The 27,618-nt window shown below is 42.9% G+C and overlaps 1 protein-coding gene and 1 long non-coding RNA gene across 3 annotated transcripts; one reads left to right on the top strand and one right to left on the bottom strand.

Moving 5' to 3' along the window:
- Window positions 1-23: 23 nt before the first annotated feature.
- On the top strand, window positions 24-25,089 carry LOC142089557 (uncharacterized). The gene is made up of 3 exons (XR_012676230.1): window positions 24-552; window positions 14,256-14,369; window positions 24,855-25,089. It is a non-coding gene; the product is annotated as an uncharacterized LOC142089557 (long non-coding RNA).
- Window positions 6,878-27,220, bottom strand: NAA50 (N-alpha-acetyltransferase 50, NatE catalytic subunit). 2 transcript variants are annotated; one of them, XM_075166139.1, is made up of 5 exons: window positions 27,042-27,220; window positions 12,484-12,620; window positions 11,894-12,013; window positions 10,889-10,955; window positions 6,878-8,412 (listed from the first exon to the last, which is right to left on the bottom strand). In XM_075166139.1, the coding sequence occupies exons 1-5, from the start codon at window positions 27,047-27,049 to the stop codon at window positions 8,232-8,234; spliced, it is 513 nt and encodes a 170-aa protein (XP_075022240.1). In that variant the 5' UTR covers window positions 27,050-27,220; the 3' UTR covers window positions 6,878-8,231. The 2 variants fall into 2 exon arrangements, with proteins under 2 accessions (XP_075022240.1, XP_075022247.1); XM_075166146.1 differs by having other exon boundaries at window positions 12,484-12,617.
- Between the last annotated feature and the right edge of the window lie 398 nt (window positions 27,221-27,618).

The following is a 27,618-nucleotide window of genomic DNA, read 5'->3' as shown; positions in this document are numbered from 1 at the left end:
GGGGCGTAGTCGTCGCGGGCCAATTGTCACCACAAACATTGGCGGGGTGGCCCAATCGAAGGCCGGAGAGGTTGAGACTGGCATGCGAACCGTCAACAAGTTAAGGTGGCCGAAACAGGAACTGCCGGAGACTGGCACCTCAGCTGACCAATGAGAAAAGCGGGAAAGGGACCAGAGGGGCGAGAGGCGGGCAGAAATTCTTAAAGGGAAAGAGGCCGCGTTGATTCTCCGTGTCGCGCCGCCGTTATCTCAGCGCCGGTTTAAAACGCCGCTTCCCCGGCCGGTTAGAAACCGCCCGCTCCGCCTCCCCGCCGGCTGGTAGCGCTCCCTCCCCGCCCGCCAGCCCCCGCCGCGGGATCTCCTTCGCTCGTTCCTGCCCTGGGGCGGCAGCCCGATCCGTCGGCGGCCGTTTGAAGCACCGCGTCTGCCGGGGCCTCCCCCCCGCCGCCAGCGGAAGAGCTTGAAGAGAACGGCTACGGCCCTGGGTCAGCTCTGGGCGGCTTAATAAACCTCAGTGGCGGAACAGCACGCGGGACCCTCCAGAGCTGGCAGGTAAAAAATAACTATGTATCTATAACGGTTTTTTCCTCAGATTTAAAATATTTTTCTGTCAGAATAGCGGCGCAGCTAAGCTGTCATTTAAAAAGAAAACTCTACCACGTGGCTGTTGGTAAAGGTTGAACGTTGAATGCGGCTGCGCAGGTGCTGAGAATCATCCGAAGGAGGCTGGTCTCCGTTTTAGCTGGATAGACCTCATTGCTAACAACATTTATACATTGAAGTACTGCCCTGCTTTCCCTGCCATCAAAGTTCTTGAAAGGAATTGAGATTTATAAAAAAAAAAAAAAGAGGCAGCTGGCTAAAGATTTTCCAAATCATAAATAGCAGCTAGCCGTTTATTAGGAGCCCAACCATCCTCGGTGACTGTTATTTCTTTGCTATTATTGATTCTTCAACAGAATCAGTTGTTGAAATACAAGCTTTATGACACACTGTGCTTATATTTAGTTCCAGGGAGTAAGGCCCTTCATCCGTCTTTCTCATGAATTAAATGAGAGTTTAAGAAAAGTGTTGTTTCTTCCGCTAAATTAGGGACTCTGAATCATTAACAATTCCCCACTACCTGTATTTCCTGCTAACACCTCTCTAATTCAATTACTAGTCACAATAAGGTAGCTTCCTGTTTCCAGCCTCAACAGTTTCCTTCCACAGATATTCTGCAACAGTTACTTTCTGGAACTCTTTTCAAACATATTTTACAAGTACTTCATATCTCTGCTCACCTGTAGGTGATATTGGACTTGCAAAGCCTCTTCTCTCTGAGACAACCTAAAAAGGCAAAGCTCTGATGTTCAGGCTCTATGGAAAACGTAAGATGCCTTTTTACCCAGAAAGCATCTTGTGTCCATATACCCTCCTAAACATTACATAATACAGAGCAGGGTCAAGAACTTTTCTGCTGCTGAAATGAGTCATAGTAGCAATTAGATGTAAAAAAAAAACCCCAAACATTTCATTTTGAATTGCTGCTGCTTGCAAAATAATCTTGCAGCTGACATTAAGTGGAAGACGCATTTGCCAGCTGTGAAAAAGTTTAAGGCCCTAGCTGTTTTTGCAGGGAAATTCTAAAGTTACTATAAATAGCAGCTTCACAATGTAAAGTATAAATGTAAATGCACTTTTTCAATTTCAATATTTTTTAGTTCTGGTGTGACACAACCAAACTGGGAGACAAATGAAATGTGAAATACCTGTGCTCTGTCAATTTATTCCAATACAAATGGAGTTCTTTTTTTTTCTTTTGAAGAATAATGTGCTTTTTCAGTGAAGATTTTCACTAAAAAGGCACTCCCTGTCCAAAGTAGCAAAACCAAGTTTACCTTTTGCCACCCTATTGTGCCCTGGAGTGTTTGAGCTCATGAATCTTCAGATTACCAGTACAGTGTTAGATATCTGAAATACAGTAGCAAAAATCCAGCAGCAGGCAAAACTCCACTGGTGAAATCATATATAACAGGAAATTGTTGAACATCAGTAGCCTGCTTCTGGTAGGGAATATAGACTAGCAATTATATGGCAAGATAGCTTAAAAAAAAACCCAAACCAAACAGGTTTTGCACAAATATTTAGAAAAGCTTTACATTGACTAGATGAGATGATTTGCTCTGTGTGACAGGTTAAAAGAAAGAGCTTCTGCAACTTTATTTTAAATAATCTTAACCAAGAACAACTTGAACGCATTTTTTTTGAATGAAGGCGTAATACTTGGCTGTAGTGCAGGTTTGGATTCAATAATTTAGCGAACAGTAATGGCCTAAGTCTGTATGATGTGATACAGTAGCTGATAGAAAGGCGATCAGAAGACAGGTCACAGCATCTTTCCCCACGTGCAGAAGTTTCTTGGACTATGGGCCATATACATGCAAGTGAGTAAAAGAGAAAGCTGGCAACTCACTTAGCAGCCTAGAGAGCTTGAGATGGTGTTGCCACAAAGCCTTTAGGCAAAGTGGGTACTAAAACTGAATGCTTTTACAGTACTAAAGCACTAGGGAGGAAGAAAGAAGGCAGGATGAAAAGAGAGGATAGGGTAACCTTTCCATCATCTGGTTTAACTGATGCCTCTTTAGGGGCAAGAGAAAAGGACATACGGCAACAGTGATCAACAATCTCATGTCCCATACAAAGAATCTGGACTAGGTGAGTTGAACAGATTTGGAGAACCCCTATGGGAAGAAAAGTAATATCGCCAGAAAACAGATTACAACACTCAGCTGACAGATTGGTTTGGTACATATTCGAAAGGACTTCAAATAAAAGATCCTTGTCCAAAAGCTCTTAAGTAATCTAAGCTACCACGGGATCAGAGGACAGTATCCTCACAGGGACAGAGAACTGATTAAAAGACAGAAATCACAGGGTATGGAATAAAAGATGTTTTCGCACTAGTGGGAGTCAGCAGTGGAGTCAAAGAAGATTTGTGCTGCGGTCTATACTCCTCAACAGTATTTTAAAAAAACAAGTAGAGGGAGGGGAGAATTTGCTGGAGGTTAGTCAAGGTAGTAAGAATGAGGAATGACAGGTGAACCTTCTAATGTTGAGTGATTGGGCACTGTAATAGCAAATTATATCCAGCACAGGTAAATAGGGTGATGTACACACTGGGGAAAAAACAACAATCCCAGTTTTTCATGTGAAGTGAATGACTTAACTTACCACTCACTTATTAGATCCTGGCATTGTAACTGTTCTTTATATAATCATCTCAGTAACAAAAAAGGCAAACTGTTCTAACTAAAAGATAATAGCACACCGTAAGTTATTACAAGGACCCTGTAAATACCCAAGTTTTGAATACAGTGAGTGGAATGGAACTACCTGTAGAACCAGCAAAGCTTTGGGAAAGGACAATACAAACAATCAGGAATATCTGCTAGTTGTTTTGTAAAGGAGTAACTGGATTGTTTAAAACTGAACAAGCTGTTAGCAAGGTGACTGGGATGAAGGTGGAGAAGGGAAGAGACATGACAGAAATCAGTAAAAGCTGAGTGGCTTGGAGAACAGCTGCAGCAAAAGTTTTCCAGCTTCTGGAGCTGCTGGTGAGGCCAGAGTGATGAAGACTGCACTCCTGACAGCAGTTCATCTCCAGCTATGCCTTCCAGGCCCTCCAGCAGAGGTCAGGGAAGACAGCTGGTAGCAGCAGCTCAAGACCACAGTCAAGTTTCATGTCATCCTAATGAATGCAATGACTCCATCTACTGATAAAGCAGTTTCCAGAGGAACTTAAATAAGCAGATAGAATCTTTGTATGAACAGAATATAGAATATGCTATAGAATATTTAGGGTAACCTTTCGTTTTCCCCAGAAACTGTACCACAGTGCAACTTTGTCACTTCAGAAATGGCACTTCAAAGCAGGGCAGGAGCAGAAAGAAACTACAGACAAAAAAATGGCTTTAACAGAAGGGACTGGAATAGTTAAGAGGAGAGATGGGTTTTACTTAAATACCTTTCTGAGAAAAGTTAGTATGGAAGAGTACTCGCTGCATCTTCAGACCGGTTACTGTTACAGGTAAAGAGCATAGTTTTTGAAAGATTGTTGTCAAGATTTGCAATAGCTAGTAATTAATTTGAATACTTTAAAATATTTAAGCTATAAAGCCCACAACACAGAGTTCTTGATGCCTGGTCTGTTTGTTTCAAGACTGCTCACTAGTCAATACAAAAATATTCCAGGACAGTTCCTCTTCCTCTCCTCCCCCCCTCCCCCCCCCCCCCCCCCATAAAGCGGAGGATTTCTGAGAAAAGGCTGGTAACTTCAGGGAAAACAAACAAACAGACCTCACTCTCCTCAGTTGTCAGACACCCATGGCATTCATCACAGCAGCTCAACTCACAATTTATGTTAGAAATCTTCTGAGTTAAACAGTTTATGAAGCATCTGAGTAATATTCTGTATCTGATTTCAGAAGGAAACAGCTGGACTGCAAAAAAATGCACATGACAAGTCATAAATGACATAACTCAAATAGTGCACGTTTATTCTGAACAGTATTTCTAAAGAGTTTGAGAAAAACAAAAACATGCTCCTGATGTACAACAAGGGCAATGATATAGATTAAAAATGGACCATCTTATTGTAAAGAATTTGCTCCCCCTGCAACTTAACTTGTAACATTGAGAATGCATCTGTAAACTGCATACAGCATACCTCTGACTAAATCTTAACTCAAGAGACCAGGGGTGGTCTTAGCCAAATTAATCAGGAAGCAGTTGCAGATTCAAAAGAAACATCCAAGTCAGCAAACACTTTACAAAACACAGACTTTGTGCATAGCAGCTGACCCTGGATTACAACATGGGGGAGAATAAAACAATTTGGGGAATCAAATTTTTACTAGACGCAGGGCACCATCAAGAATTAACAAAATATCACATAAGTTTGTTTCAATTGTAACAGTATGTCATATTTAGTTGGCAGGTTTAACCATTAGCTGCATCATGTAAACTCAGCCAGTTTCTGTATACACAAAATAAAATCTCTCCCTTCCCCCTCCCAAAAATGAGGGATACCTCTCCTGGATGATTCTTCTTCCCCTGTACCATGGTTTCCTCTAGTAGGAGTCTTTTTGTAGATAGTATCTTCATACTTCAACCGATGTGTGACAAAACCAGTTGCAGAGATTCATGAATAACTCGTATATACACAATTTACACTCTAAAGCTGTTAGTCTTGCTAGATCTTCATCCAGAACAGGAAGTGCTGGTGGGTTTTTTTTCCTCCACTGAAACTCCGAACTTTGAAAAAATTTATTTGTTCATAAGCTGCTATTTTCAAGCTAAAAGGAGGTCCTGCTGCAGCAACAAAGTAACTGAAGTTCTCTGCAGTAAGCCCATACTTCACACAATTTCAGTGTCTCTGGGTAACAGCACTAACGTACAGCATTCTCCGCCCACACTGAACACGGCTGATATACTAATAAAATACAACTGTTTGTCATTCAGAACTACTGACCTTCACTCGCCCTTATCCATGTACAGGGAACACAGCTTTCTATGAGATTTAGATTAAACCTTGTGTTCAAGATTCAACAACCGTTTTCCAGGATTAACAGCCTGGGAAAAGGAGTCTTATATTTGTGGTTACTCTCTCTTCCACCTCCTACAAAACATTTTATCAGAAGTTACAGTGAGGCAGGTTTGCTGTGGAATAGGAGCTTTAAGAATTGTTTTCAGGGATACATTCATAGAATGATGGCAGCCCAAAGCAAAAAGAGACAGAAACAAAGGTTAATCCAAGTAAGTTCAGACATCAGACTCATACTTTTAAACCTGAAGGAAAACTGTCTGTGAAACACACCGATTTGTGGAAGCCTACGACAACAGCAAATCCTAAGAGTTCATATCCCCACACCCATCTACCCAACCCAAACACTTACCATTTAATTCTAGAAGAATGAAGAGCACTTTGCTTGGCACCAGAGGCAGCTATGGTCTGAGTTACAGCTGTGCTGCACAAACATCCTCAAATACAATACTATCTCTCTCCTCCACATACTTCTCTTGGTTTGGTTTAGAGATGGCCAGGGAAACTATGTTGGCATATGACAAGCTAATTGTGCTTCGATACATCCCCTTCTAGAAAGATGCCGGAACTGCCAACATAACCAGTGCGAGCAGGTCCGAGCAGTACTAAAAATAAGCTTTTGTCAAAACTAGGCTGCCTCTGGCCAAGGAAACCATTTGCATCTTTCTAGCCAGAGTCTGCCACCAAGTGTTGCAAACACAGGTGCTCAGGCCATGCAGAAGGGCTTTTGTTGTTAGCGATCTGCCCATCCCCAAGACTCAATTAGTGCAAACCCAGCAAATAGAATAGCCGTTTTCCAGCATAGGTCGTCTCAAGATGCACTCCAACAAACACTACACACCTCTGGGAAAGAAGGAGTAATTCTGGAGCAGCTTGTATAGTCACCCCTCGAGTATCAAAGAACACATAACGTGCAATGAGGGGTGCCGTCCCTTGCCTCACCACAACTCCCATCTTGAAATCCTTGGTTCCCAAGTCACCCTCGAATGAGTGGACAGCACCTACTAACCAGATATATGCTGCAACACGCACTATAAGTTGGAGGATTTCAAAGCGGATGAATTCAAGATGCGATTTAAACTTTAAAAAACAAATAGGAAAGGAATGCAGTTCAATATCTACTTGGAGAATGGGGCAGGTTGGTGTTGTCTCAGCTCAGTGCACTTTCCCAGGTGCTTGGAGAAGAGTCCAAGCTCAAGTTGGTGTTTGTATTGGCATACATAAAATCGCTGGCAACAGTGCATAGAAAGGAGCACTGATATTCACGCAAACAAAGCATGAAAGGATGCAAAGCAGAGCTTAGTAGAGTTTACTGTAGCTTTGAGGTTACAGTACTAGGAAGAAGCCAGCCAGCCTATTTTCCAAACCCATAAAATGCTCTAATACATGCCACTTTCTCTGGTGCTCCATGAACACCCTCTCACGAGAGGAGAACTGCATTATTACCACTGAACAGGGAAAGGGGAAAAGAATCTTCAAAGGAGCAAACTGTGCAGTTCTTAACCACCTCCTCCCGAAGGAGCACATAAACACAGCAAGCCAAGCCAATCCCAAGCAAATCCAGGAGACCCCTGCGAAGCTATGTGATTAGGGTCAGATTTGTGTTTGCCTTCTCAGCTTTACTGCCTGGTCTCCTCACCCCTTGCCTCATCTCAGATTTGCCACCACAGATTTAGTAGCTGTAGCAAATTTATCTGGAGACAGGTGCTTGCCTTATGTGATCAAAGCTGGTAAGGTGGTCACCGTCACTTTTCCCATCCCAACAACACAGATAAAACTAACTCTCAATGAGCCCTACAGCATTTTACCCATTTTTAAAGCAAGGGTCTTGCCTCAGGATTCATATTTTTACAAAGTTACTCTTGCCAACACCAGATCTAGCTCTTACTCTGGCAGAATTCTGCTGGGAGTTGGGTAAATGAAAAAAAGAAAAAAAAAAGACCACTCTAAACCCTCCTCTCAGTCAGTTAAGAAGTGTAGCACCAGCTTGGGTGAGGAGTATTTAAAAAAAGCATTCAAAAAGATCAGCCCAGGCAGAGTGAAAAGGTATGGTAAAGTAGCCCGCTCTTCTCAGCAAAAGATGGAGGAAAAAGCCATACTCAAAAATATTGGGAAGAACTAAACATACTTTTTGAGGCGGGGGAATTAAGAGGAAAAGTGGGAAGTACTGAAGTAACATTCAAAGGTTGGGGGGGAGTTAAGTACCCTGTAGGTTATAAAAAACACAATAATGTAGGAGTCAAAGGACAAGATATTGCTTTTCCTTTTTTCCCCCCATTGGATTTACATTCTGCTTACTGAAGGAGATAATTCTGAAGGAAACTTGTCATCAGGATAACCTGCTCAAGCCCTCCACACCTCAAACTTAAGAGATCTGCACACCTTTTCCCACCCCAAAAAAAACCCAAAACCCCCAAACAAACAAACAAAAACAAAACAGAAAGGAGAGCTCAAAAAAAAAAACCAACCCCAAACATGATTGGACAATCCTTGGAAGAAGCATTACATTTTGTTGGAGAGAGGTCAAGGAAAAAAAAATTAAGAGGATGAAGGGGTGGAGTAAAAAAAAAAAAAAAAAAAATCAAGAGGCCTCTCTTTCCTTATTTGGCGACAAGCAAGTGCAAGAAAGTGTTCGTTGGGGTTTTGTTCAGTTGTCGGTCTTTTGCACATCTGCGTTCTGGCCAAGACAAGGGGCTTTGAGGTTTTTCTGCAGCACATGAGCATCTGCGGGCTCTATCCTCTTGTAGTAGTTTTTCTTCGTCTCAATGATCTCAAAGCCAAACTTTCTGTAGAAGTCAATTGCGGACTCATTGCTGATCTGGACATGCCTGGAACAGAAAGGAGAATAGAGACACAGGTATCAGAACCTTCTGCAGTACAGTATTCTGCCTCCACACTCAGAACAGTCAAAGACAAGATAAGAAAAGGAGCTATCTAGGTAGAGACAGGAACGATGGCGTAAGTTCAGGACTGGAAATTTTGGTCTTCCCCAATCAGTCCTGAGCTAACACAGCTCCTGGATGGCCTGTGGCTATCATTCTGAGAAGTGGCAAATGTTTCCCCTCAGTCAAGCTCTTTTAAGGAACACAAATAGCAGAGAGACTCTGAAGCATTACTAGCTCAGTAATTTCAATTTTTCTTAATCTGGAAGTGACAGCTATTTTGTGGAAATATATAACGAAGTTTCACTGTAAAGCCAATTTTAACTTCCTGTAGTGATGCTTTTTAGATGACCAAAACAGTTGTCTGAGTGATGTTCCCTACACGCTGCAACACAAAACTGACAATGGTGTTTGATACGATTTTAACTCCTTGCTCACTTCTAACTACCCCTCTCTCCTCACAAAAAGCTATGACAGCACAAAGAAGCCCTATGGACTTACAAAGTCCTTTTCCCTTGTATCTATCTCCCCCAGAGTTTTACAGATCTTGCTAGCATATTTCAAGAGTTTCAAGGCCTCCAAAACAAACAGCCATCAGTTCTTCATTCTAAGCAACTAGGACGTTTATTTGCACAAATTTTATCCAAAAAAAAAAAAGTTTGTCTCAGCAAAAGGCATTCATTAAACACTCCCAAAATTCAGTGGACACTGCACAAGCTCATGAATCACTTTGTCATGACAACTTGCGGCATAACCATAGAACCAAAGCAACTCTGAAAGCAACAGCAGAACAAAACAAAAGATCTTAGTGTTAAGCCCAATAAACACCAAATAGCTAAAAGGAAACTTCATAATAATGAAAGATTTAGCCACTGATATCAAATTGGGTGCTAAGCTGCATAATATGTTCAGATAGAAGATGCACAAGCAACAGACATAGTAATAAAATCAATGGGCCACTGAAAGAACTTTGTTATGCCCAACTTTGGGGGCTATTTATTGTCATCCCAGAAACCTACTCTGAGAAGTGGAAAGACGGACTATGAAGGATTTGTTTTTTGCATTATAAACAGCACAGAGTTCCTTCACTGTGCACACAGTGCAAAAGCAAAAAGGAAAGCCTGTGCCAACTAGCAGGCATCTGAGAGAGACTTCATTACCAGTTCTTCTGAGGCAGGAGAGCAGGAATACAAGCCAAAAGCAGTTCTACTCAAACTCCTCTTTAAAACACCTGTTCTTCTTACAGAGATGGCACAAAGTTACAACAGTAGAGGTCTTGGAAGACTTTGCATCTCCTTGGCAGGGGTGGACCAAGCTTGAGGAGAAAGTCACTCCATTTATAGTGATATCCGTGTATGAAACACTCCTCACTAAGCATCTTCCACAGTCCTGGCAAGAGTTCAGGGTGCAGTTCTGTGGCAGCATAAGTCCATCCAAGCCGTACCTGCTGTGGGACTCTTCCTACCAGTGCACCATGCTTGTGCTGGTATAAGCAAGCAGTGATGGACAAGGAAGAAGCTGGCTCAGAGAAGTGATCTGGCCAAAAACTGCATCAGCTCACTTGGTATTCACACAGACACCAATGCACAGGAAGAAGCAGAAGTGTGCAGCCAGCAGCGAAGGGGAAGCAAAGCTTTGGCACCTATGGATTTCAGGCTCTATTTCCATGGGGATCTATTAGGATGGCGGTGCTCTTTTAAGCAGCCCTGTCCTCTACCCCAGTGCTTGTTCTCATGTCTGCATCATGCCGAGTGCTTATGTAGACATGCAGTTGATAAAAAAAAAAACCCAAACCCCAAAACACCCCCAAAACCACACTAAAACCAAAAACAACACCCAGAAACAAAACCGAAAACAGCTTCCCCAGCTCGGTCAGGTCATTGACTTAGTTTACTGTGTTGTTGCACAAATAGCTGACCTGGCACAGTGCAAGAATGGGAATAAGCAGTTGGGCCTTGCTACTGAATGAGAACCTAGAGTGCTTGCAAGCACTTCTGATCTGATGTTCTAACCTACACAGTACCGTCATAAAAGACAGACAGCAAATGTATCAAAACTGCATGCAAGACTTGCAGTATTTTCCATTCTGAGGATGACACTGTATGGTAAAAAAATTCTTTCACAAGAATTTTTTTTAGTTATACAGTGTAATTCTGCTATAGAACATCATTCTGTAACTAAACTACTTTCAAATTCAGCAAATTTGCAGAGCCCTTCTAAAGCAAGCAAGCAAGCTTTTGGTTTTCTCAGCATCACACAGCAAGCCCAGAATATAACCCCTAGCTTTCTTGCTATATCTTACAAGATGTCCCATGACCCCACTGAAATACATACTAAAATGCTCTTGAATGTCCCTCCCTTTGCTCCCATACATGCCTCTATCATCTCTCAAAAAATGCATGAGAGTAACTCATTTACTTACAGATAGATGTTGTCAAAAGTGCCATCTTTTTCACAGATGTTTAAGACATGATTCAACATTTTAGTTCCTGCCGAAAGGTAAAGAGATACTTAAGAAAACCAGAAGTGCACAATCAAGTCTGTACTTAGCTAAGGGCTTTCTTGAGGAGAGGCAGGTTAACTATAGGTAGGCTAAAATGACAGAGCTTGTGAAAACTAGAAAAGGCAAATGAAACATGGTGTATAAGAATTTCACTATCTTTCTGACTGCCTACAAAATTTAATTCATTGTTTCTTTGGAGAAAAAAAACCCCAATGGCCCAGAAGCATAAGTATAAAGCAGCTTATTCAAATACTAGCTTCAATCTTTCAAACTTGCCTCAAAATATGGTCAAAATGTATAAAGCAGCGAGAGCATTGGTTAAGTTTTTCTAATAAAGGCCTAGTACAATAATTTAAAATAGTTATCTTTTCATTCCAGTTTGTCAAAGCAAACAGGTTACTGTAAGGTCTTGATTAATCTGGCCTATGGATTTGCAACATGGAGAAAAGAGCTAACTGCAGTACAGACACAAAGCAGGTACTACCCCTGAGCAGCAATAATCAGTAGTGATAAAGACAAAATAAATAGAAAAAACCCTTCATTTAGAAGAGTGAAGAGATAAACCTATGAAGGAATTTTGTGTTCTACTTGCATACTGGCTGCATACCTCTGACAAATTATTTCATATCTCTGTGCATTAATTTTCACATTTGTAGAAGCAGAGTATTTACATAACAATATGATAATGTGATTAAGATTAAAATAATCTGAAATCCTGAATTAGAAAGTTCTACAAAAAGTCCATTTCTGAAAGGCAGGAAAAAAGAGCACACCATAAATCATACTCTTTCCCCAAAGTCCCTTCCAAAGAAATCGGTGGTCTGAAAGTGCACTATCTTGGTTAAAAATCTGAAAGAGCATTTAGAAAGCTGCACAGCAATCTGGTTTCTTTGATGACTCAGATACAAAAGAAATCCTTCTTACCTATTCCTAGCCTTCGGTAGGGTGCCAGGCATCCGAGTGTCATGATGTACAGTCTCTTCTGGTTCTGGGAGTGATCCACCCTACAGCATACTGCTCCCACTGCAATATCATTGAAATACGCTGCCAGGGAGGGAAACAAAGTGTTGTCAGTCACAAGTCTAAAACTGTACATACAGCTCCTTTATTTATGCCCTGTATCTTCCTTCCTTCCCTCTTGCTAATTCTCCCATCCAGATAAAATAAGATTGTGGCTGACACTTTAAGGGAAGTTACCAGCGGTGCTCTGACACAGTGGTTGGCTTATTACAGTTCAAACCACCTAGCAATGACATCAGGAGGTAAGCTGGCAGCACACATCTCTCAAGTTTTCTGCTGTAACAGAAAACATGCCTATTCCCAGTAAAATTGAATTTATTTAGAACACAAACCCTCTGAGGTTGGGACTGTGGCTTTTTTGAGGTTCCCAAACAGTTATTTTTCATTATATAAAACAACAAAATAGAAGGATCTGCTATTTAAAACCATTATGGATAGCAATGATGAGCACATTTGCCACCATGGCCCACAATTACAGGCAAGAACATTTGTACCTAATTTGGCTAGTTCGCCAACCTCCAGTACATCCTTGTAGAACTTGTCATTGTAGCTGACAGGAAAAATGACCTGGTTTAGCCTCTTCAGCTGCTTAATGTTGTGTGGCGTCACATCTCCCAGCTCGATCCGGCTACTGGAACAAATCAAAACATGCTTAACATCTGACACACTGCAAAATTTCTAAGGACACCAAAAATTAATTATTTTATTTATGCTTAGAGAACTGTCCCACCTGATAATCAGTTCAATACATATTTGAACTGCAGTGTTCAACCCATACAATTAAGTCTTCTGTTGGTGGCTGATTTAACTCCCAAACCCGATTTCAGTTGGTACTATACAGTCAGAAGTTTCTCAGGCCACACTTAACACTGACATACCATAGTATATGCATGATTTTATTGGGTGGGAGACAGGAGAACACTAATCTCTGCAGGAGTATTAGCTTTAACTTTATTCCATTAATTTCCTCACTGATCATCAAGATCACAGGGGAAAAACAAACAAACAAACAAAAAAACCCCTCAACAACAACAAAACAAAACAGACAAAAAAAAACCCCCAAAAACCCAACAATGAAAAGACAGGAAGGCACAGGAAGCTAGAATAGAGACCAAGGAAATGAAGTCCTTACCCATGCTTCAAAGACAGCCTTAATTTTACCACCTATCAATACAAAGCTTATGCTTAGACAAAGACTAAGTTGTTACTAGACATCTATCTCTAAAAAGCAACAATACTGTGCAGCAAACTCCTATTAAGCCTGCTAATATGCAAGTGTGCCACTATCAAGGTGATATATGCATCTATTACGATCGTCACTGAAGTCATTTTTCCTGTTGACTGAGAGCAGAATCACAACCTTAAAAGACCAGTACTGCACTGAATCATACTGAGAAGAAACAGACCAAGCTTCTCCCTTTTCTAAGACTAACTTCCTGACAGAAACACTATACATACAGAAGCAAATTTAAAAAAAAAAAAAAAAAAATTAGTTGATTAGTTGTTCATATTCCCCAAGCCAATTTCTTGGGTGCAGGTAGACAGTTTTAACAAGGACTACAAGAATGAAAAATAAAAACCCAAGATAATCAAAATCTTTTCCCAAATGGTCACCAGAATACTTCGGCAGGTACAAAGCCAATGCATGTCGAGTTAGAAATGCACACAATTCTAGGTTCATCTCAGCCTCGTTTTACTGAATACATATAGGCAACTAGATTGTTTTCTGCTCAAACATTGGTAAAGACACCGTTTGCCCTTTTAAAAAAAGTAAAATTCTGTTTTCAAAAAGGCAGTTTTCAAAGATTCTTTTCCGCCAGGCTTCAAAGTTCATTCTAGTAATATGCAGTAGCTGCTTTCCATCTCCAATGCCTCTTGTGCTTAGGCAGCTTGTTTTTTCAGATAGCTTGATGCCTAGGACACAGCAGCACAGATTAACTTAAACAATATAGTGAAACAAAGAAGGTATAATAACCAATAACTTTTTTCTTCAAGAACTGGACTAGGTAATGCAGAGTATAATCTGTCTCTGCTTTATTAACTGACATTTATTATACATCAAAACCCCTTAAAATGATTCGTAGTCCAGATATCATATCAGTTTTAGTTGTCGCTACCAATGATGGGTGATAAATATACAATGCTTTGTAGGCATTGTACTGTAGCCTGCAAAACTATCAGAAAAAGCTACAGGAATGGAGCCTTTAACATTCACTTCAAGAAGCATAACTTGCCCTCACACCCACTTTCTCCTTTTCTTTTACAGCAAAGAATACAGTCTTCAGTTCTGCAAAGGTATCAAGGATCACCATTGCCCACTCTCTGGTATGACACAGATCAGATAATCTCCCTAGTGAGCCCTACAGAAGCTAAACAATTTGTAAGTAGGGCCTGCCTTTTAGAGAACTGTCTAGCATTAACTAATGGACTATTGATGATTTTGTAATTCTCCATCAGATTAGTTTCCAGTTAATTATTCTAACTACTTAGAATTAATGGATGGCATTTACATATTGAACTTCGCCGACTGCAAAGTCTAACCTTTTGTCACACATTTGCCAGAGATTAAAAAGCCCTCTGGTGTCAAGCATCTCATGCCAGTATGGGTGCTTGCAAATTGTTCCAGGCAGCTCCTCATCTTCCCCCTACCACACTGAACATGTCCATCGAGCTTTTTCCCCCCTCACTGCAAGGGCAACTGCTAAGCCACGAATCCTTGTAGTTTGCCCCGAGCTCTGCCCAATTGTACAGCAGTCTCTTGAGAGACATCTCAGTAGAACTGGACAGTATGTTCATTAACAGTGATCTCAAGAATGACAGAAGCAAGTGTCTCCATATTCTTGCATCTCATCCATGTAAAATACCCAGGCATACTACAAGCAACAGCAATGGGATATACTTTTAAAGTTTCTAGCTATAAACCACTATATTGTGCTGAAATAGTCTGCATTTCTTTTCCGTGACTCCTACTGCCACCAGCCCTTTGTTTCACAGCCTCTTCCATCTTCTAGATTATTTTTGCTCTTAAGATTCCTTTCTTCACCTATCACCACTTGTGCAAGCCCCTTTGATAATTATATGCCAACATAAAGTAAGTACTGAGCTAGTAAGGATGATCTCCTCACACCACAGAAGTACTCTCATTGTAAAAAAGCATGCTATCAAATGGTAGTAAAGTTATTAGATGGTGGGGTAACTGTAATACTTGTTTTATGCCCAGCTTAGCATAGCTGTTCAGCCTAGCATGGCTCATCCCATCTCTCATCCCAGCCAGCAGTGCTGCTATCTTTTCTCACAAAGAGTAGGAATAAAACTGTGGCATGTGGGTTCCTGGGTGTATTTGTGTCTGGGAGAGAGTTTTGCTGGAGTAGAGGACCTCAGTAATCTCATACTAGGAGTGAAGAAAAGACCCAGCAGCCTCTTTTGCCGCAGTCTGCATCAGAGTGGAAACCAAAGGGAGCAGGTCTCAGCTGCCCAGTTAGATCAGATTAGCTGCAGAGTAGGAGGAGAGTAAGGGAAGAGAAAAACCTCACATCCACACTAAGTCCCTTGAAAGCCTAGATCTCTTGTCCAAAAGATTTAATAGTATATTAACCTTGGTGATACTTTTTTTTTTATCAGTAGATCCAAGCTTCAGTAGATCAGTAACGCTAACATGAACTCTTACGATGAACTGATGGCAAAGTTGTTATAGAGCAAATCCCTCTTTATACTTGAGGAAAAATCTCTGACATAGACTATTATCAGGTAGTGTGTTTTCTAATATTATTTTAAAATTAATTAGTTACTAATGAAGCAAGAAATCAGGCATTAGAAGACAGTCACTATGGAATATTTCTGATGATAGTGCAATAAGACAAAGATATATTGTCAGGGGCAGCCAGAACAAGATGGCTGAGAAAGGGACCATGACCAGAAGATGGACCTTCACCAAGAAGGTTTCAGGCAGGGAATAAATAAGTAAGTGCAGAAGCAGAGTCAAAGGCTGCTCATAGCTGCTGAGCCAAGATATCACCTCTGAAGCCAGCATCAGGCCAGAGAAACAAGTTCCAGTAGTAGGTGGCTAAAAGGTGCTGTTGACAAATTTCCTCGAGCCCTTGGGTTCCCCCCCCGCCCGCCTTGCCACATTCATTGCTGCCTCCTGCCATCTCCTTCTGCCTGCCTCCTGTGCTCTGTCACTAGCTGTTTCCTTGTTGTTCGAGAGTTGCACCAGGGCCAGTAATTTATCCTGGAGGCTGATATGAAAAAAGTTTGAGAAACACTGCAGGAAGCATAAATCAATATGCTAAATATGTCTGTTTAAATAGTTTGTACTCAAACCATAAATTACTTTAATGTATAGCACTAGCTGATTAAATCAGCACCACATCTATTACACACACAAACATTTAGTAAGTAAACTAAATGAGGACATGGAAAGGAAGACCTAGATCATGAGAGTTCATCGCTTTGCCCGAGGACAGCATGGCAAAAGCGCCACTAGGGCCTGGAGTAAAAACACAGGAAAGCTGGCAGTCTTGCTGTCCCCGAGCCACTCATTTCCATTCTCTTAGTGGCACAAACATTTGTGCAACAATGTGGTGAACCAACCGCAATTAAAACTAACCTAGACAAAAAAAGAAAAGTTTAGTTTTAACCCACATCAGTCCCCTGATTGGGTTCACCACACAAGTCTTCTGCCAGCATAAAGAAGATAAAAAAATTGCCAGAGGCAGAACTGGTCGGTTCTTGAGTAGAAGTGCCAGCCTACCCAGTTTAAACTGGAAGTACTGTGCAAGAGGAGCACAGTGATCATTCAGCGTCTAGCTGATTTTATACTATACCTTATCTTTATGGAACAACATGCCCTTTGAACCCAAGGACTTAAAACTACTGCAGTGTCAAAAAGATCCAAGACAAAGCACCTGTAAAAAAGGACACAAAATGGTCACTCCTTTCTTTCGTTGGAGTAATGGAAATAGCTTTGAGTTTGTTTTGTTTTGTTGGTTTGGTTTTTTTAATAGCTATTTACACGTAGACCTGCTTCTTCAAGTTACCTCTCAGCCAAATCAGTAACACAAGTTTACTACATCAGCCAGGGTCTGACTAGGCCAGTCCTGTGCATTCCAGCTTAGTACAGGCTGTACCAGAAATACCTATCCTCTGCTGTTGCAAAGAAAAAAACTAAATCATGAGCTCAAATTAGCATATGAGAGAACATAGAGATGTGTAAAGAGCCTGAAGTGCCCAGAAGGGACATGCCCTTCCTTGACAGATTATTTTACTCTATTATTCCAATAATATTCCTAAGAAGATACACACTTATTAGTAGCATCCTACATCTCCACAGAGCATGCAACAGTCAACTGTACTCATCTCGGGTGTCAAAGCTTCTGGACCAAGTCAGCCACCCCATCTCAAGCAACTGTTTTTAATATGGAGGAATGCGGGACTCTTGGCTTATTGTGTTAGGCCTCTTATTACTACAGTGCTCTACAAATCCATACCCTTTCCTAGGGTATTCCTAGATGGAATACCAGCCCTCTGAAGCCACTTAAACATCTTCCATTGCAAGGCTGTTCCCAAGCTACCATTATTCTCATAGTTAAGCTTTCTTCTGATTTCCATCCTAAAAGTTCTACCCATATGCTGCCTTTCATTGCTCATTAGCTTCAGTCGTTGATGGGTACCAATATACCCTATCCCACATGTATTTTCAGAGAGCTACCATGGCATCTTTATACTTTCCTTCTAACTAAAGCCAAGCTCCTGCCCTCCTCCTTTAAGACTGGCTCTTAATTCCTACTATTACCACACTAGTTCTTCTTTCCATTCCTTCAAATTAAAGTTAATTTTCCTTAAACATGGCTAACCAAAACTGCTTACAGCATCCCAAATACTTACTATTGCCTTGGACAACAGCAGTTAAGTTTTCCCCGTTTCTACCAGAAGCACTTTCCTGACATATCCTAGGACTACATTTGCATTTCTCACAAACGCAACACACTGTGACTCAGTTACTGAGGAAAAAACGCACTGAGACTTCACTAGTGAAGGGAACCGGTTTCTGGTACGTAAAGCTGCTGTTCATTAAAAGCGCACAGCGACACTGCCCAGCTATGTCAGAGCGGAAGTGAAGAGTGATCCACGAAATCCGAATGGAAGTGGGACATTAGTGAGGTGACATGCAGCAGTTACTGAAACTGGATGCATGCCCAAAATACCGGCATTAACACTCCTGCTTTTGCATGCCAGTGCCCTAAGATCTTTCAAGCACTTGCTAGAAAAAACCTTGCACTTTTTGTAGGTCCAAATGCAATCCAATTAGAAGCATAGAATCATAGAATCATTAAGGTTGGAAAAGACCTCTAAGATCATCAAGTCCAACCATCAACTCAACATTTAGTCCTACTGCAGCTGCATTTCTTTATCTGCAGCCTACTACAGGGCTGTGATTTCAACACCGTTTTTCCTAGAACGTCTTAAATTTATACTGGTGGAAGTAACACAGGCTAAATGAACATCAGCGTTTGCTTATGCTAAGGCTGCCTTTTGCCTCTCGACATACCCTGAAGGAGAACTGCTATACAGAATGACAGCTCAAGACGAAGCCAATTTCCAGAGTTACAAGACATTTCTTTTCTTTCAAGAGGAAACACAAATTCAGTCCCTGGGAATAGCAGGTGTTGAACACTAATTTAGAATCAACATCAGGGAGAAAAAGGGGAAATTCCGAGTTTCTTAATGCTGTAAGAATCTCAGTCTCATTCAACTTTAAATAGTGCAAGTCTCTCCCCAGAGGGATGTGCCTGACTGAAACAGATCTTGGTGTAACTGATAGCTGGGCTCAGGCATATTGAAGGCATCTGGCATGCTAAATTTAGCAGAGCTGTATCTGCAACTCACAAAACTTACTGAGGTATCATCAAGCAGTCAGGAGAGGGACCACGGGGGAGAAAAGGGCCCTAACAAATTAGAGGACTTCAGAGAAGGTTTGTCACCCGCTAAGCGGCCAACTAACTTTATTGCTTCTATTTTGGCTTCCAAGTCAAAGCAGGAGTCTAGACAGGATAATCCACTCATAAAATAAAACCAAACCAGAGCTATGAAAGCTATAGACCTGAAGGGTGTGGCTTTGCTTAGATTCAACTCCAAAGCCAAAAGAGCCTCTCTAGTGTTTTGGGTTTTGGGGTTGGTTTTTGTTTGTTTGTTTTTTTTTTTTAAAAAACAGATGAGCTGTCTTGCTAAGCACACAAGTTAGTCTAGTTCTTGTGGGCAGACAGGTATGTTTTCAATTATCTAGAAGATCTGTGGGCTGTAAATCTACTCTGCTTCACTTGTCAGAAAACCAGAAGGATAAGTGCAAGCATAGCATGCAAAAAAGTCTTACCAATTTGCTTCTGAGCCTCCCTGATCTTCTTTAGCCCCACTTACTACTGAAAACATGTATTTGCATGACACCTGATACCCTGCTGGAAGTTACCCCCAGCTGTGTGCTGGATTGCAAAAGGGCACGGTGACATACAGAAGAAAGCTAAGCAATTTTAGAATCAGAATTAACAGAAGATTTCACTCAAGACTTGTGATTCAAATGGATCTCAGTGTGAATAGGTTTCACTGTCATGCGTCATAATTCCCCAAGACATACTTCAGACCCTCCTCACCTTTCTCCTTTGTAATGAAAAAATACACAGCGCATTACAGTCAAGGTTTCTTCATTATATTCAGATAATTTCTGCTTCAACCTAGAAAACCTGACCATTGTACAAAAGACTGGCCGGTCTTCACATGCAAGAAGCAAAGTTATGCTACAATAGCCTCGCAGTTTTCCCAGCTGAAACCTGTTCTTTGGGAGTTGTACTAGACCTGAAATCTAGACTCAACTCTGATCTCAAAAAAAAGTCAACCCTAAAGCTAAAGTAGCAGTACAATCATGAAGAATCTCAGCTGTCTGATTATGCAACTGAAAGGGGGAGACAGTGAGGTCATTTCAACAAGTGTCAAATAAAAATAAACTTTCCCCAAAAAATTAAAAGCTATCTCATTCTGCAGCTGGATACAAAAAGCAGGAATCACCATGCCCCGCTGACAGGATTTTCAAGTTCCAAAATATCAGAAATAAATGTAGTTGGTCTAGAACAGAAAAGCAGCCATATACACATCACTTAGTAGCCTGTAGCACTTTGCTGCTTCAGAGCACCTCATGAGGTAAAGGCTTAGATATTATATCTGCCTATCCCAGGTGCATCAAAGTCAGGTGAAAGAGGAAACAACTTGCCTGCAATCATACAGCAGATAAAGAGCTGCCAGAAATCCTAACTCTCCATTGCTGGTCTAACCACTTTTCCTTACTAGTCAAGTAACCTCACAAGAACATTCAGATTTTGAACCATGATTGCAAAGCAGAAGTATTTTGCCAGTTTGAAACAACTTAGCTCAAAATTAGCTTTGTGTCTCCATTACCGATACCTTAAGACATCTTACAAGTTTCCTTTCCCTTTCCCCTTCCTTTCCCATACCCTTAGTGTCCCCGGGTATAACAATTATAACCCATACTTGCCTCCCAGGAGATCATGAACCTTCGCTAATTAATGTTCATGAAGTACCTGATGATCCTCAGATGAGAACAGAGGCTTACCTTCAAATTCAAAATAGAAGTGATGCTGGCTTCACAAAGTGCCTTATTTACATAAATCTATATAGCTCAAAGGCACTTCTTGTACTTAAATTAGGTAACAAACTATAGAATTGACATATCAGGAGAAAGGCATTTATCTGCTTCACACAAACTATTTCTATAAGTTACTGAAACACATTTATTTACAAATGCCTGTGTCCATTAGATTAGCAAATTAAAAATGGCAGATGATTATGGGTCTCCTGCCTATACTTCGTATTTCAGTCCCAGGGTTGGTGTTTTTCTGACGTGTTCAAATCATGCATTATATAAAGAACATACTGTGAAAAATTAACAGAACGTGCTATCAGTTTTATGCACCTACTTTCAAATACTTCTAAGGCAACAATCATTGCAAGCACCTAACTTATCAAGCACAAAAAGCTATTTATTCCCGCCTTTCCTTTTCCCAGTTTTGAATAAGAATGAGTTGTTCTCAACTGAAAATTTGTGCTAAAATGCTACTTATTAAAAAACAAACAAGTCTCCTTTAATTGCAATTTTCAACTACTTTGTGATCTTTATTGACAAGAAATTCCAAGTGCCATGTAGAGCAAACTTTCACAAGCCTTAAATTGCTGCTCTGGTCTCACCCCATACTCTCAAGAGAAGATAACTACAATAGTTAGATGGTGGAAACGGGAAATTTTTTCAGGGATCAAGATTCTAGTCTGCTAAGGGCCAAAAATCACATGGAGCCTGGAAAAGAATGAGGAGAGGGAAGAGGAAGGCCAAGTGAGCTCAGGAAGCACTTCATGCATCAAGATCAATACCATGCAGCATGGTATTTTCAATCCATTTTAAAAAAATTACTCTGCCCCCAGGAAAATTCAAATATCTTCATCTTAGTCACCTAGTGACAGTGTTGTGGAAATGGTTTTGGCTCTATTTTCTATAAAGCCTCATTTCATTTCCTTCCCATAATGAATTAATTCAATATGCTTTGACACAAATACACAGTTACCCCATTTCAATGCCGTGCTTCTCCGCTCTCAGGTCTTCAAGTCCAAGAGTCTCCAAATAATCAGCAATTCTTCTATGCATAGACCGCTTCTCTCTCCTCCCCGCTCCCCCCCCCGCCCCCAAATCTCCCTCCTGACAAACTTTTGCTGCTTTAAATCTCCCACATAGGTCACTTCTTCCCTTCCCCTCTTTCAGCAGGGAACAGAAACTAATCCTGACATTGCCTGCCTCACTTAGAACACAAGGGATGCAAGGAGGTACTGCACTTCTCTCTTATCAATTCCCAAACAAATATAAAGATCCGACTTCTCCTGTCCTTTCCTCCTCCTCCGGTTAAAAATATCTAGCGCCTTCTCAGATTATTGGTCTGAACACTTCTAATGCTTGCCAAATGGGCAGGCTCTTCAAGTTCTGAATCATTTCCACTTGGATAAAAGTATTTTTCTGGCTCAACCATCACCCATTATTCCCCATTTTAGAAGAGATTTAATGTGGCAAAGGAGGATGCATCATTTCTCTTGTCCTCAGGAGATGGCAGCAGAGTCTGTGGCATTTGGTGATTAACTAAAGATACTACATTTTTCACAGAAGAAATGTCCCAACCTAGCAAGCCAATCTATATATTAACAAGTCACATATACATGTAAAAAGAACTGAATGGTCAAACACCACTCAAAAGCCAAGACTGGGTTCTAAAGTGCTTCAATAAAATGGCTACAATCCCTATGCTACCTTCCTATCCTCCCAGTCCTTCCTGCTTCATGGAATGTCTTAATCTGGTTATGGAATTAAACTCGAAGTGGTAAGAGTTATAAAGTAGGTTAAAGTACCTATGATAAACTGCACTGAGTTTTTATAAACTTAATTTATAAGATATTAAGCTATTTGCAAGCATGTATATAGGCAAGGTCTAAATTTACCATCCATGAAATTAAATGCAGAAAGTATAGCTCACGCTTTGACATTTCTAGGTTCAGAAAAATTCTAAAACCAAACAATGATTTTCAAGCTCAATTACCTTTTTTGTCCTGTCTCCAGTGCATATGACAATTCAGCAGTTTTCTCATAAACTTGGAACTTCCTCCCATATATGTTAAGCTTAGCACTGTGCCTTGCAAATGGAAACAGATCAACAGTTCTGCACGAACTCTGTAATACTAATTCAGAAGAGCGGAGGAAAAAACCTCCCTGTTCTCGTGAGAAACACGCACAGCTTCAGGACCTTGAAGGGTTTACTTCGTGAATCCCAGCAAAACAACCACAGATATCGGAGCTTATCCAATAACTACTCACCGTACTTTAAATACACTATTGTTATTTTTCTGTTATGCTCAGTATTCCCCAGCTGTGATGTCTCTTCTAGAAAGGCAGCCAGAATAGCCCTAGCCTGCAAAGCCTCTCAGTTATGAAGTTCTCTGTGGCAGCAGCTACCTTTTGTGTAGCATCTCGTCTGAAGGGCTCTTCTGCAGCAAGTCAGGACCCTTGGAAACTACAAAGCGCAAGACTTAACTGCAACACATACAAGTTTAGAGGCAGCCTCCTAGAAGTAGTTGCATGTTACTTTCTAAGACAGCAGCATAACACACAGCACTCTGCTCCCTGTTTCAATCAGTTTTTCATCACGTGGCTTAAACGTATGCTGCCACATGACAATCCCACAGGTGTTTCCCATCAAAAATGGAGAGGGGTTTGGTCAATGTGACAAAATAACACATACGCACAGGAGCACAGGCACCGGGCCCTGCTTGTAACATGCACTACATGCTCTCTCTGTATATGTATGAGTTGACACTCCCAGTCACATAGCAGGTAAAAGCATACACTGGAGCATGCGTGTCCTGCATCACACACCTTGTATAATGTAGGTTTTAGGTAAGGGCAGCAGGGAAAGCTGAATGACTTATTCTCACAGGCTTCATCTGAACTGACACAGGTCAGGAAAGCACCCTTATTGTAAGACATCAAAAGGCCACAGACAGCGACCAGCAAATGCTCAAGAATATATGCAAGATTTTCTGTTTTCTTTCCTTAAATCCAGTAGCATAACAACTGTAATGAAAATACAAACACACTGAGCAACAAGTGAATCGACATTGCGAAAGCAGTAAAGTGCAGGGAGTATTATTTACATTTGCTCTACAAAACCAGGCAAATTACTACAGATAGTACGACCTGAGTCCCTCCCACTGGTATTTTTCCTTGTGCAAATCCCGTTCTAAAATAGATTTTCAAATTCCAGAACTAACAATAACAACATTTAGGAATACAATAAATGAAAAAAGAAATTAATCTCTCAAGAATTATGAAGTTCTCTGACAGAACAGTGAATTACCTCAGTTTTTCAACTCATATTTAAAAAAACAAACGGGAAACATAACAAGTCTCTAAACTATTAAAATCATTCAGAAGATGAGGATGGAGTGAACGTAAAGCCAAATATCACAAAAGCAGGTGGGAGGTAATAGCAATTACCAGTTCAGAAGCTGGTGTTTAACTCATCAAATAAGAGAAAACCCACAGAATTTTAAGTAGCTCAGAAAGCAAAAAAATCTTTCACTATCTCTGAAACTGGAGGTCCTCTATAAAAGAAGTCACCTAATCTCAAATGCCCTGATGACAGAGACACTACAACCCCCTATGCATTATTAACACACTGCTATGTGCTATTTTGAATTCTGAGAGCTAAGAAAGAAGGCGGCAAGCAATGCATGTTGACTACACAATCTCTTTGAGACCTGAAATTTCAAAACATCAGTGAACTTGCTAGCTTCTTTTTTAATTTTCTCTGCCAAAGCACACTGTTCGTAATTACAGCTGATGTTATGGGTCTTAGCGCTCCCAAAATTATCTCTGCACTTTGTGGTGTGGGTTACTATGCAACACGTACACTCCCAGAAAAGTTCTCAGATGGAGTCAGTTTGTTCCAAAGAACTGATCCACAATTTTGGATTCAATACTAAAGACAGACTGGATCCCTTCAAACACCACATTAGTTTCTGTATGTTGGGAGTTGAAGCTTTAGATGTATTTTTGGACCTATCTTCTGACAGTACTTGTTTTTTAGGGATCTTCTCCGATCTTTGTAGCTTGACTAACAATTTGCTTTTGTCCCAGAGTACCTCTATGTAATTTAATATATTCCTTCTGAAATCTTTGTCTAGTCCTTTGATTCTCTCATTGTATTTAAATTGGGTTATTTTTCAATTTGAGTTCTATCAGCCTATTTGCCTCAACCTGAATTTTTAGAGAACACCTGGATTCAATATGAAGATTTTTGATTCTGCACAAGAACTTGCTGTGTGGTGCTAACAGTGCTTTGACAAGACAGGAATATGCTGCTCTTCAAAGAGATGAAGGAGTACCAGAAAAGCAAAAATAGGCAAGTACAGAACCCAAAAGAATCAGTTCTGAAGTTGAAGCTGTGATAAAGCTGCCTGTAAGTGAAAGTGAAGTGACAGAAATAAAGTTTGGTGCTCTGGAAGCAGAAGAGCGGTGTGTGGTTTTTTTCCTCCATAGCTTTTTATTTAAAAAAAAGGTTACAAAAAGTAAAAAGCTGCCTGAAATAAGAACTCCTGAGCGGCGCAAGCAAAGCGAGGGCTCAGCCCCTCGGGGATCGCCACAGCATGGCGGACAGCTCTGGCTGCCACCTGCCAGGAGACCTCCACGGCTCCGGCCTGACACGCCTGGGCCGCTTTCCACCTCACGCATCCAGGCCCCAGTAACCCTGTCCCTCAACTCACGACTGATGTACAGCCAAAGCAGGGCTAAGCTGTAGAAAACAGCAGAGCGGTCGACGGGAGGAGCGCTGTTGAACAATGATCACGTCAACTGCCACTTCATCTTGGCTGATCAGTGCTGTTGCTCTTCTCGCAAACTCTGTCATCCTCATTATAAGGTGACTAAGAGGCAGGGTGCCCTGTTTCACGTCGGGTGGTGCGGGCAAATAAAGGATTGCCCGATATCCCAAACACACCTATTTAATGTCAGCCGAGAGTCAGTTTATTTGCAGTCACCCCTGAACCTCTTTCTACAGATACCTGCCAGCCCCTCATGATGTTTGAAGCTGCTCACGCGTGGTAAGAGATAGCTAAGTATCTGTTATCAAGCAGCCTTGTTGTGTGACCTCACCCCAGTTGCTAATAAGCTAAACCCCTTACCATTTCTTAGTAAAAGCTTAAGTGCTTCAGCTTCCATTCACCCTGCCTTAAGCTGCCAAACTGGAATAATAATACCCAGCATTGCATAACACCAGTTTCAAGGGGACTGGTTTAATACTCCTTTGAGAAACAGCTGTGGAAAACGGCTTTTATGCGTATGAAGAAACCGAGGCACGGAGTGGAAGGATCACGTTGTGTGGAGCACAGGCGACGGTGAAATTAATAAACATTAGGTGATTTAACCTAACATTGAAAAACCTGTCCTAAAGTGACCTGTGCAAGGTCAGGCAGGTCATCTGACACCACAGCAGAACTGTGACTCTAAAAGCCTCCGGTCTCGTGCTCAAACACCGCACCTCGCTGCCTCCCCTAAGCAGGAAATCGAGCGTTTCAGCCAACCACGGCTGAAATCTCTAGGTTTTCAAGAGCCACCGAGAAGTGAAGCCAGGCCCAAGTTCAGTGCTACAGAAACCAGACACAAAGCACAGCTTCTTTTCATCCATCCGCATCATACAGCCTCCACGCAGATAAACACTTAGACTTAAACCAACAAAAGTGCTAAGAGGACGTTACAAACAATAGCGCTGCAAAACCACTCGTTCAAGGCTGGCAGCTTTTTGGCAGAGACCCGCCAGCGCTTCTTCACTACCGCCAGACAAGTACGAAGGACCGGCCTGCATCCCCCCGGCCGGCTGCCTTCTCCGTTCGTTCTGCAGACCGCCAGAGCCCGCAAGCCGAAATCACTCAGGAGGACGAAGAGCCGCTGCGTCCCGCCGGCTCAGCAGAGCGGGGCTGAGCAGGGAGAGAGTTTCTGCTCTGGCAGCAGAATAAACGTGACGGCGAGGGGGGCTCCTGCAGGGAGCTGTGGCTCAGCTGAAGGGCACCAGCGGGCTGCGAAAGGACCGCCGGCCTCTCTCCCCCGCACGGGGCTCTCTTGACACCAGCCCCCTCCCAGAGGGGGGAGAGACGCAGCGACCCCCCCCCAGCCCTGAGGCGACGGCGGCCGCCGGCGGCAGCGGGGGCGGCGGTGGCAGCAGCGGCACGGCTCGGCCCCCTCCGCCTCCCGCCGAGGCGCGGCGCCGCCCGCCCGCCCCGTACTCAGCCCGCCGCGCCTGGGCCGCGCCGCCCGGGCCCGCCCCGCTCCGCTCCGCTCCCCGCGCCGCCCGGCGGCCAGCGAGGCGGCGCGGCCGAGGCGGGCCCAGGCGGGCGCCGCCGCCCTGTCACGGCCGGGCCGGGCCGAGCCGAGCCCTGCGGGGCGCGCCGGGCCCGCACTCACCCCTTCATGGTGCGGCCGCGGCCTGGCCGGCGCCGGCGTCCGCGCTGGCTGCGTGCAGGGCCCGGCGGTGCGGCTCCGGCCTCCCCCTCCTCGGCCCGGGCAGCGCGGGCGGCTCGGCCTCCTGCTCCCGCGCCCGCTCCACATGGGCCTCCGTCCGCCCGTCCGTCCGCCTGCCGCCCCGCCCCCGTGACCCTTCACCTCACGCCGCGCGCGCCCCCGCCCGCCGCCTCGCCGGCATGACCCCTCACCCCCTCCCTCCCTTCCTTCCCGCCCCCGCCGCGCACGCGCCGCGCCCGCCCCTCGCCTCGCGGGCTGGGGGGCGGGGGGGGGCGGAGCGGCGCCGCGCGCCATCCCCCGCGTGACTTGGGGAGGGGAGGGGCGGGGAGGCGCGGCGCGAGGGGTGGAGGCGGTGCGCCTTGTCACGTGGTGCGGGGCGGCCAATCGCGCGCCCCTACGCCCAGCCCGCTCGCGCGGGCGGCAGGAAGCAGCCCGGGCCGGGGCGGGGAGGTGGAGTAAAGCTCCGCCCGGAACTGGGCGCGGGGACGCCGGCTCGCGCGGGGCGCTTCCGGCGTGGGCC

This window comes from Calonectris borealis, chromosome 1 (genome assembly GCF_964195595.1).
Source record: "Calonectris borealis chromosome 1, bCalBor7.hap1.2, whole genome shotgun sequence".
NCBI classification, from domain to species: Eukaryota; Metazoa; Chordata; class Aves; order Procellariiformes; family Procellariidae; genus Calonectris; species Calonectris borealis.
This window is presented reverse-complemented; position numbering and strand designations above follow the sequence as displayed.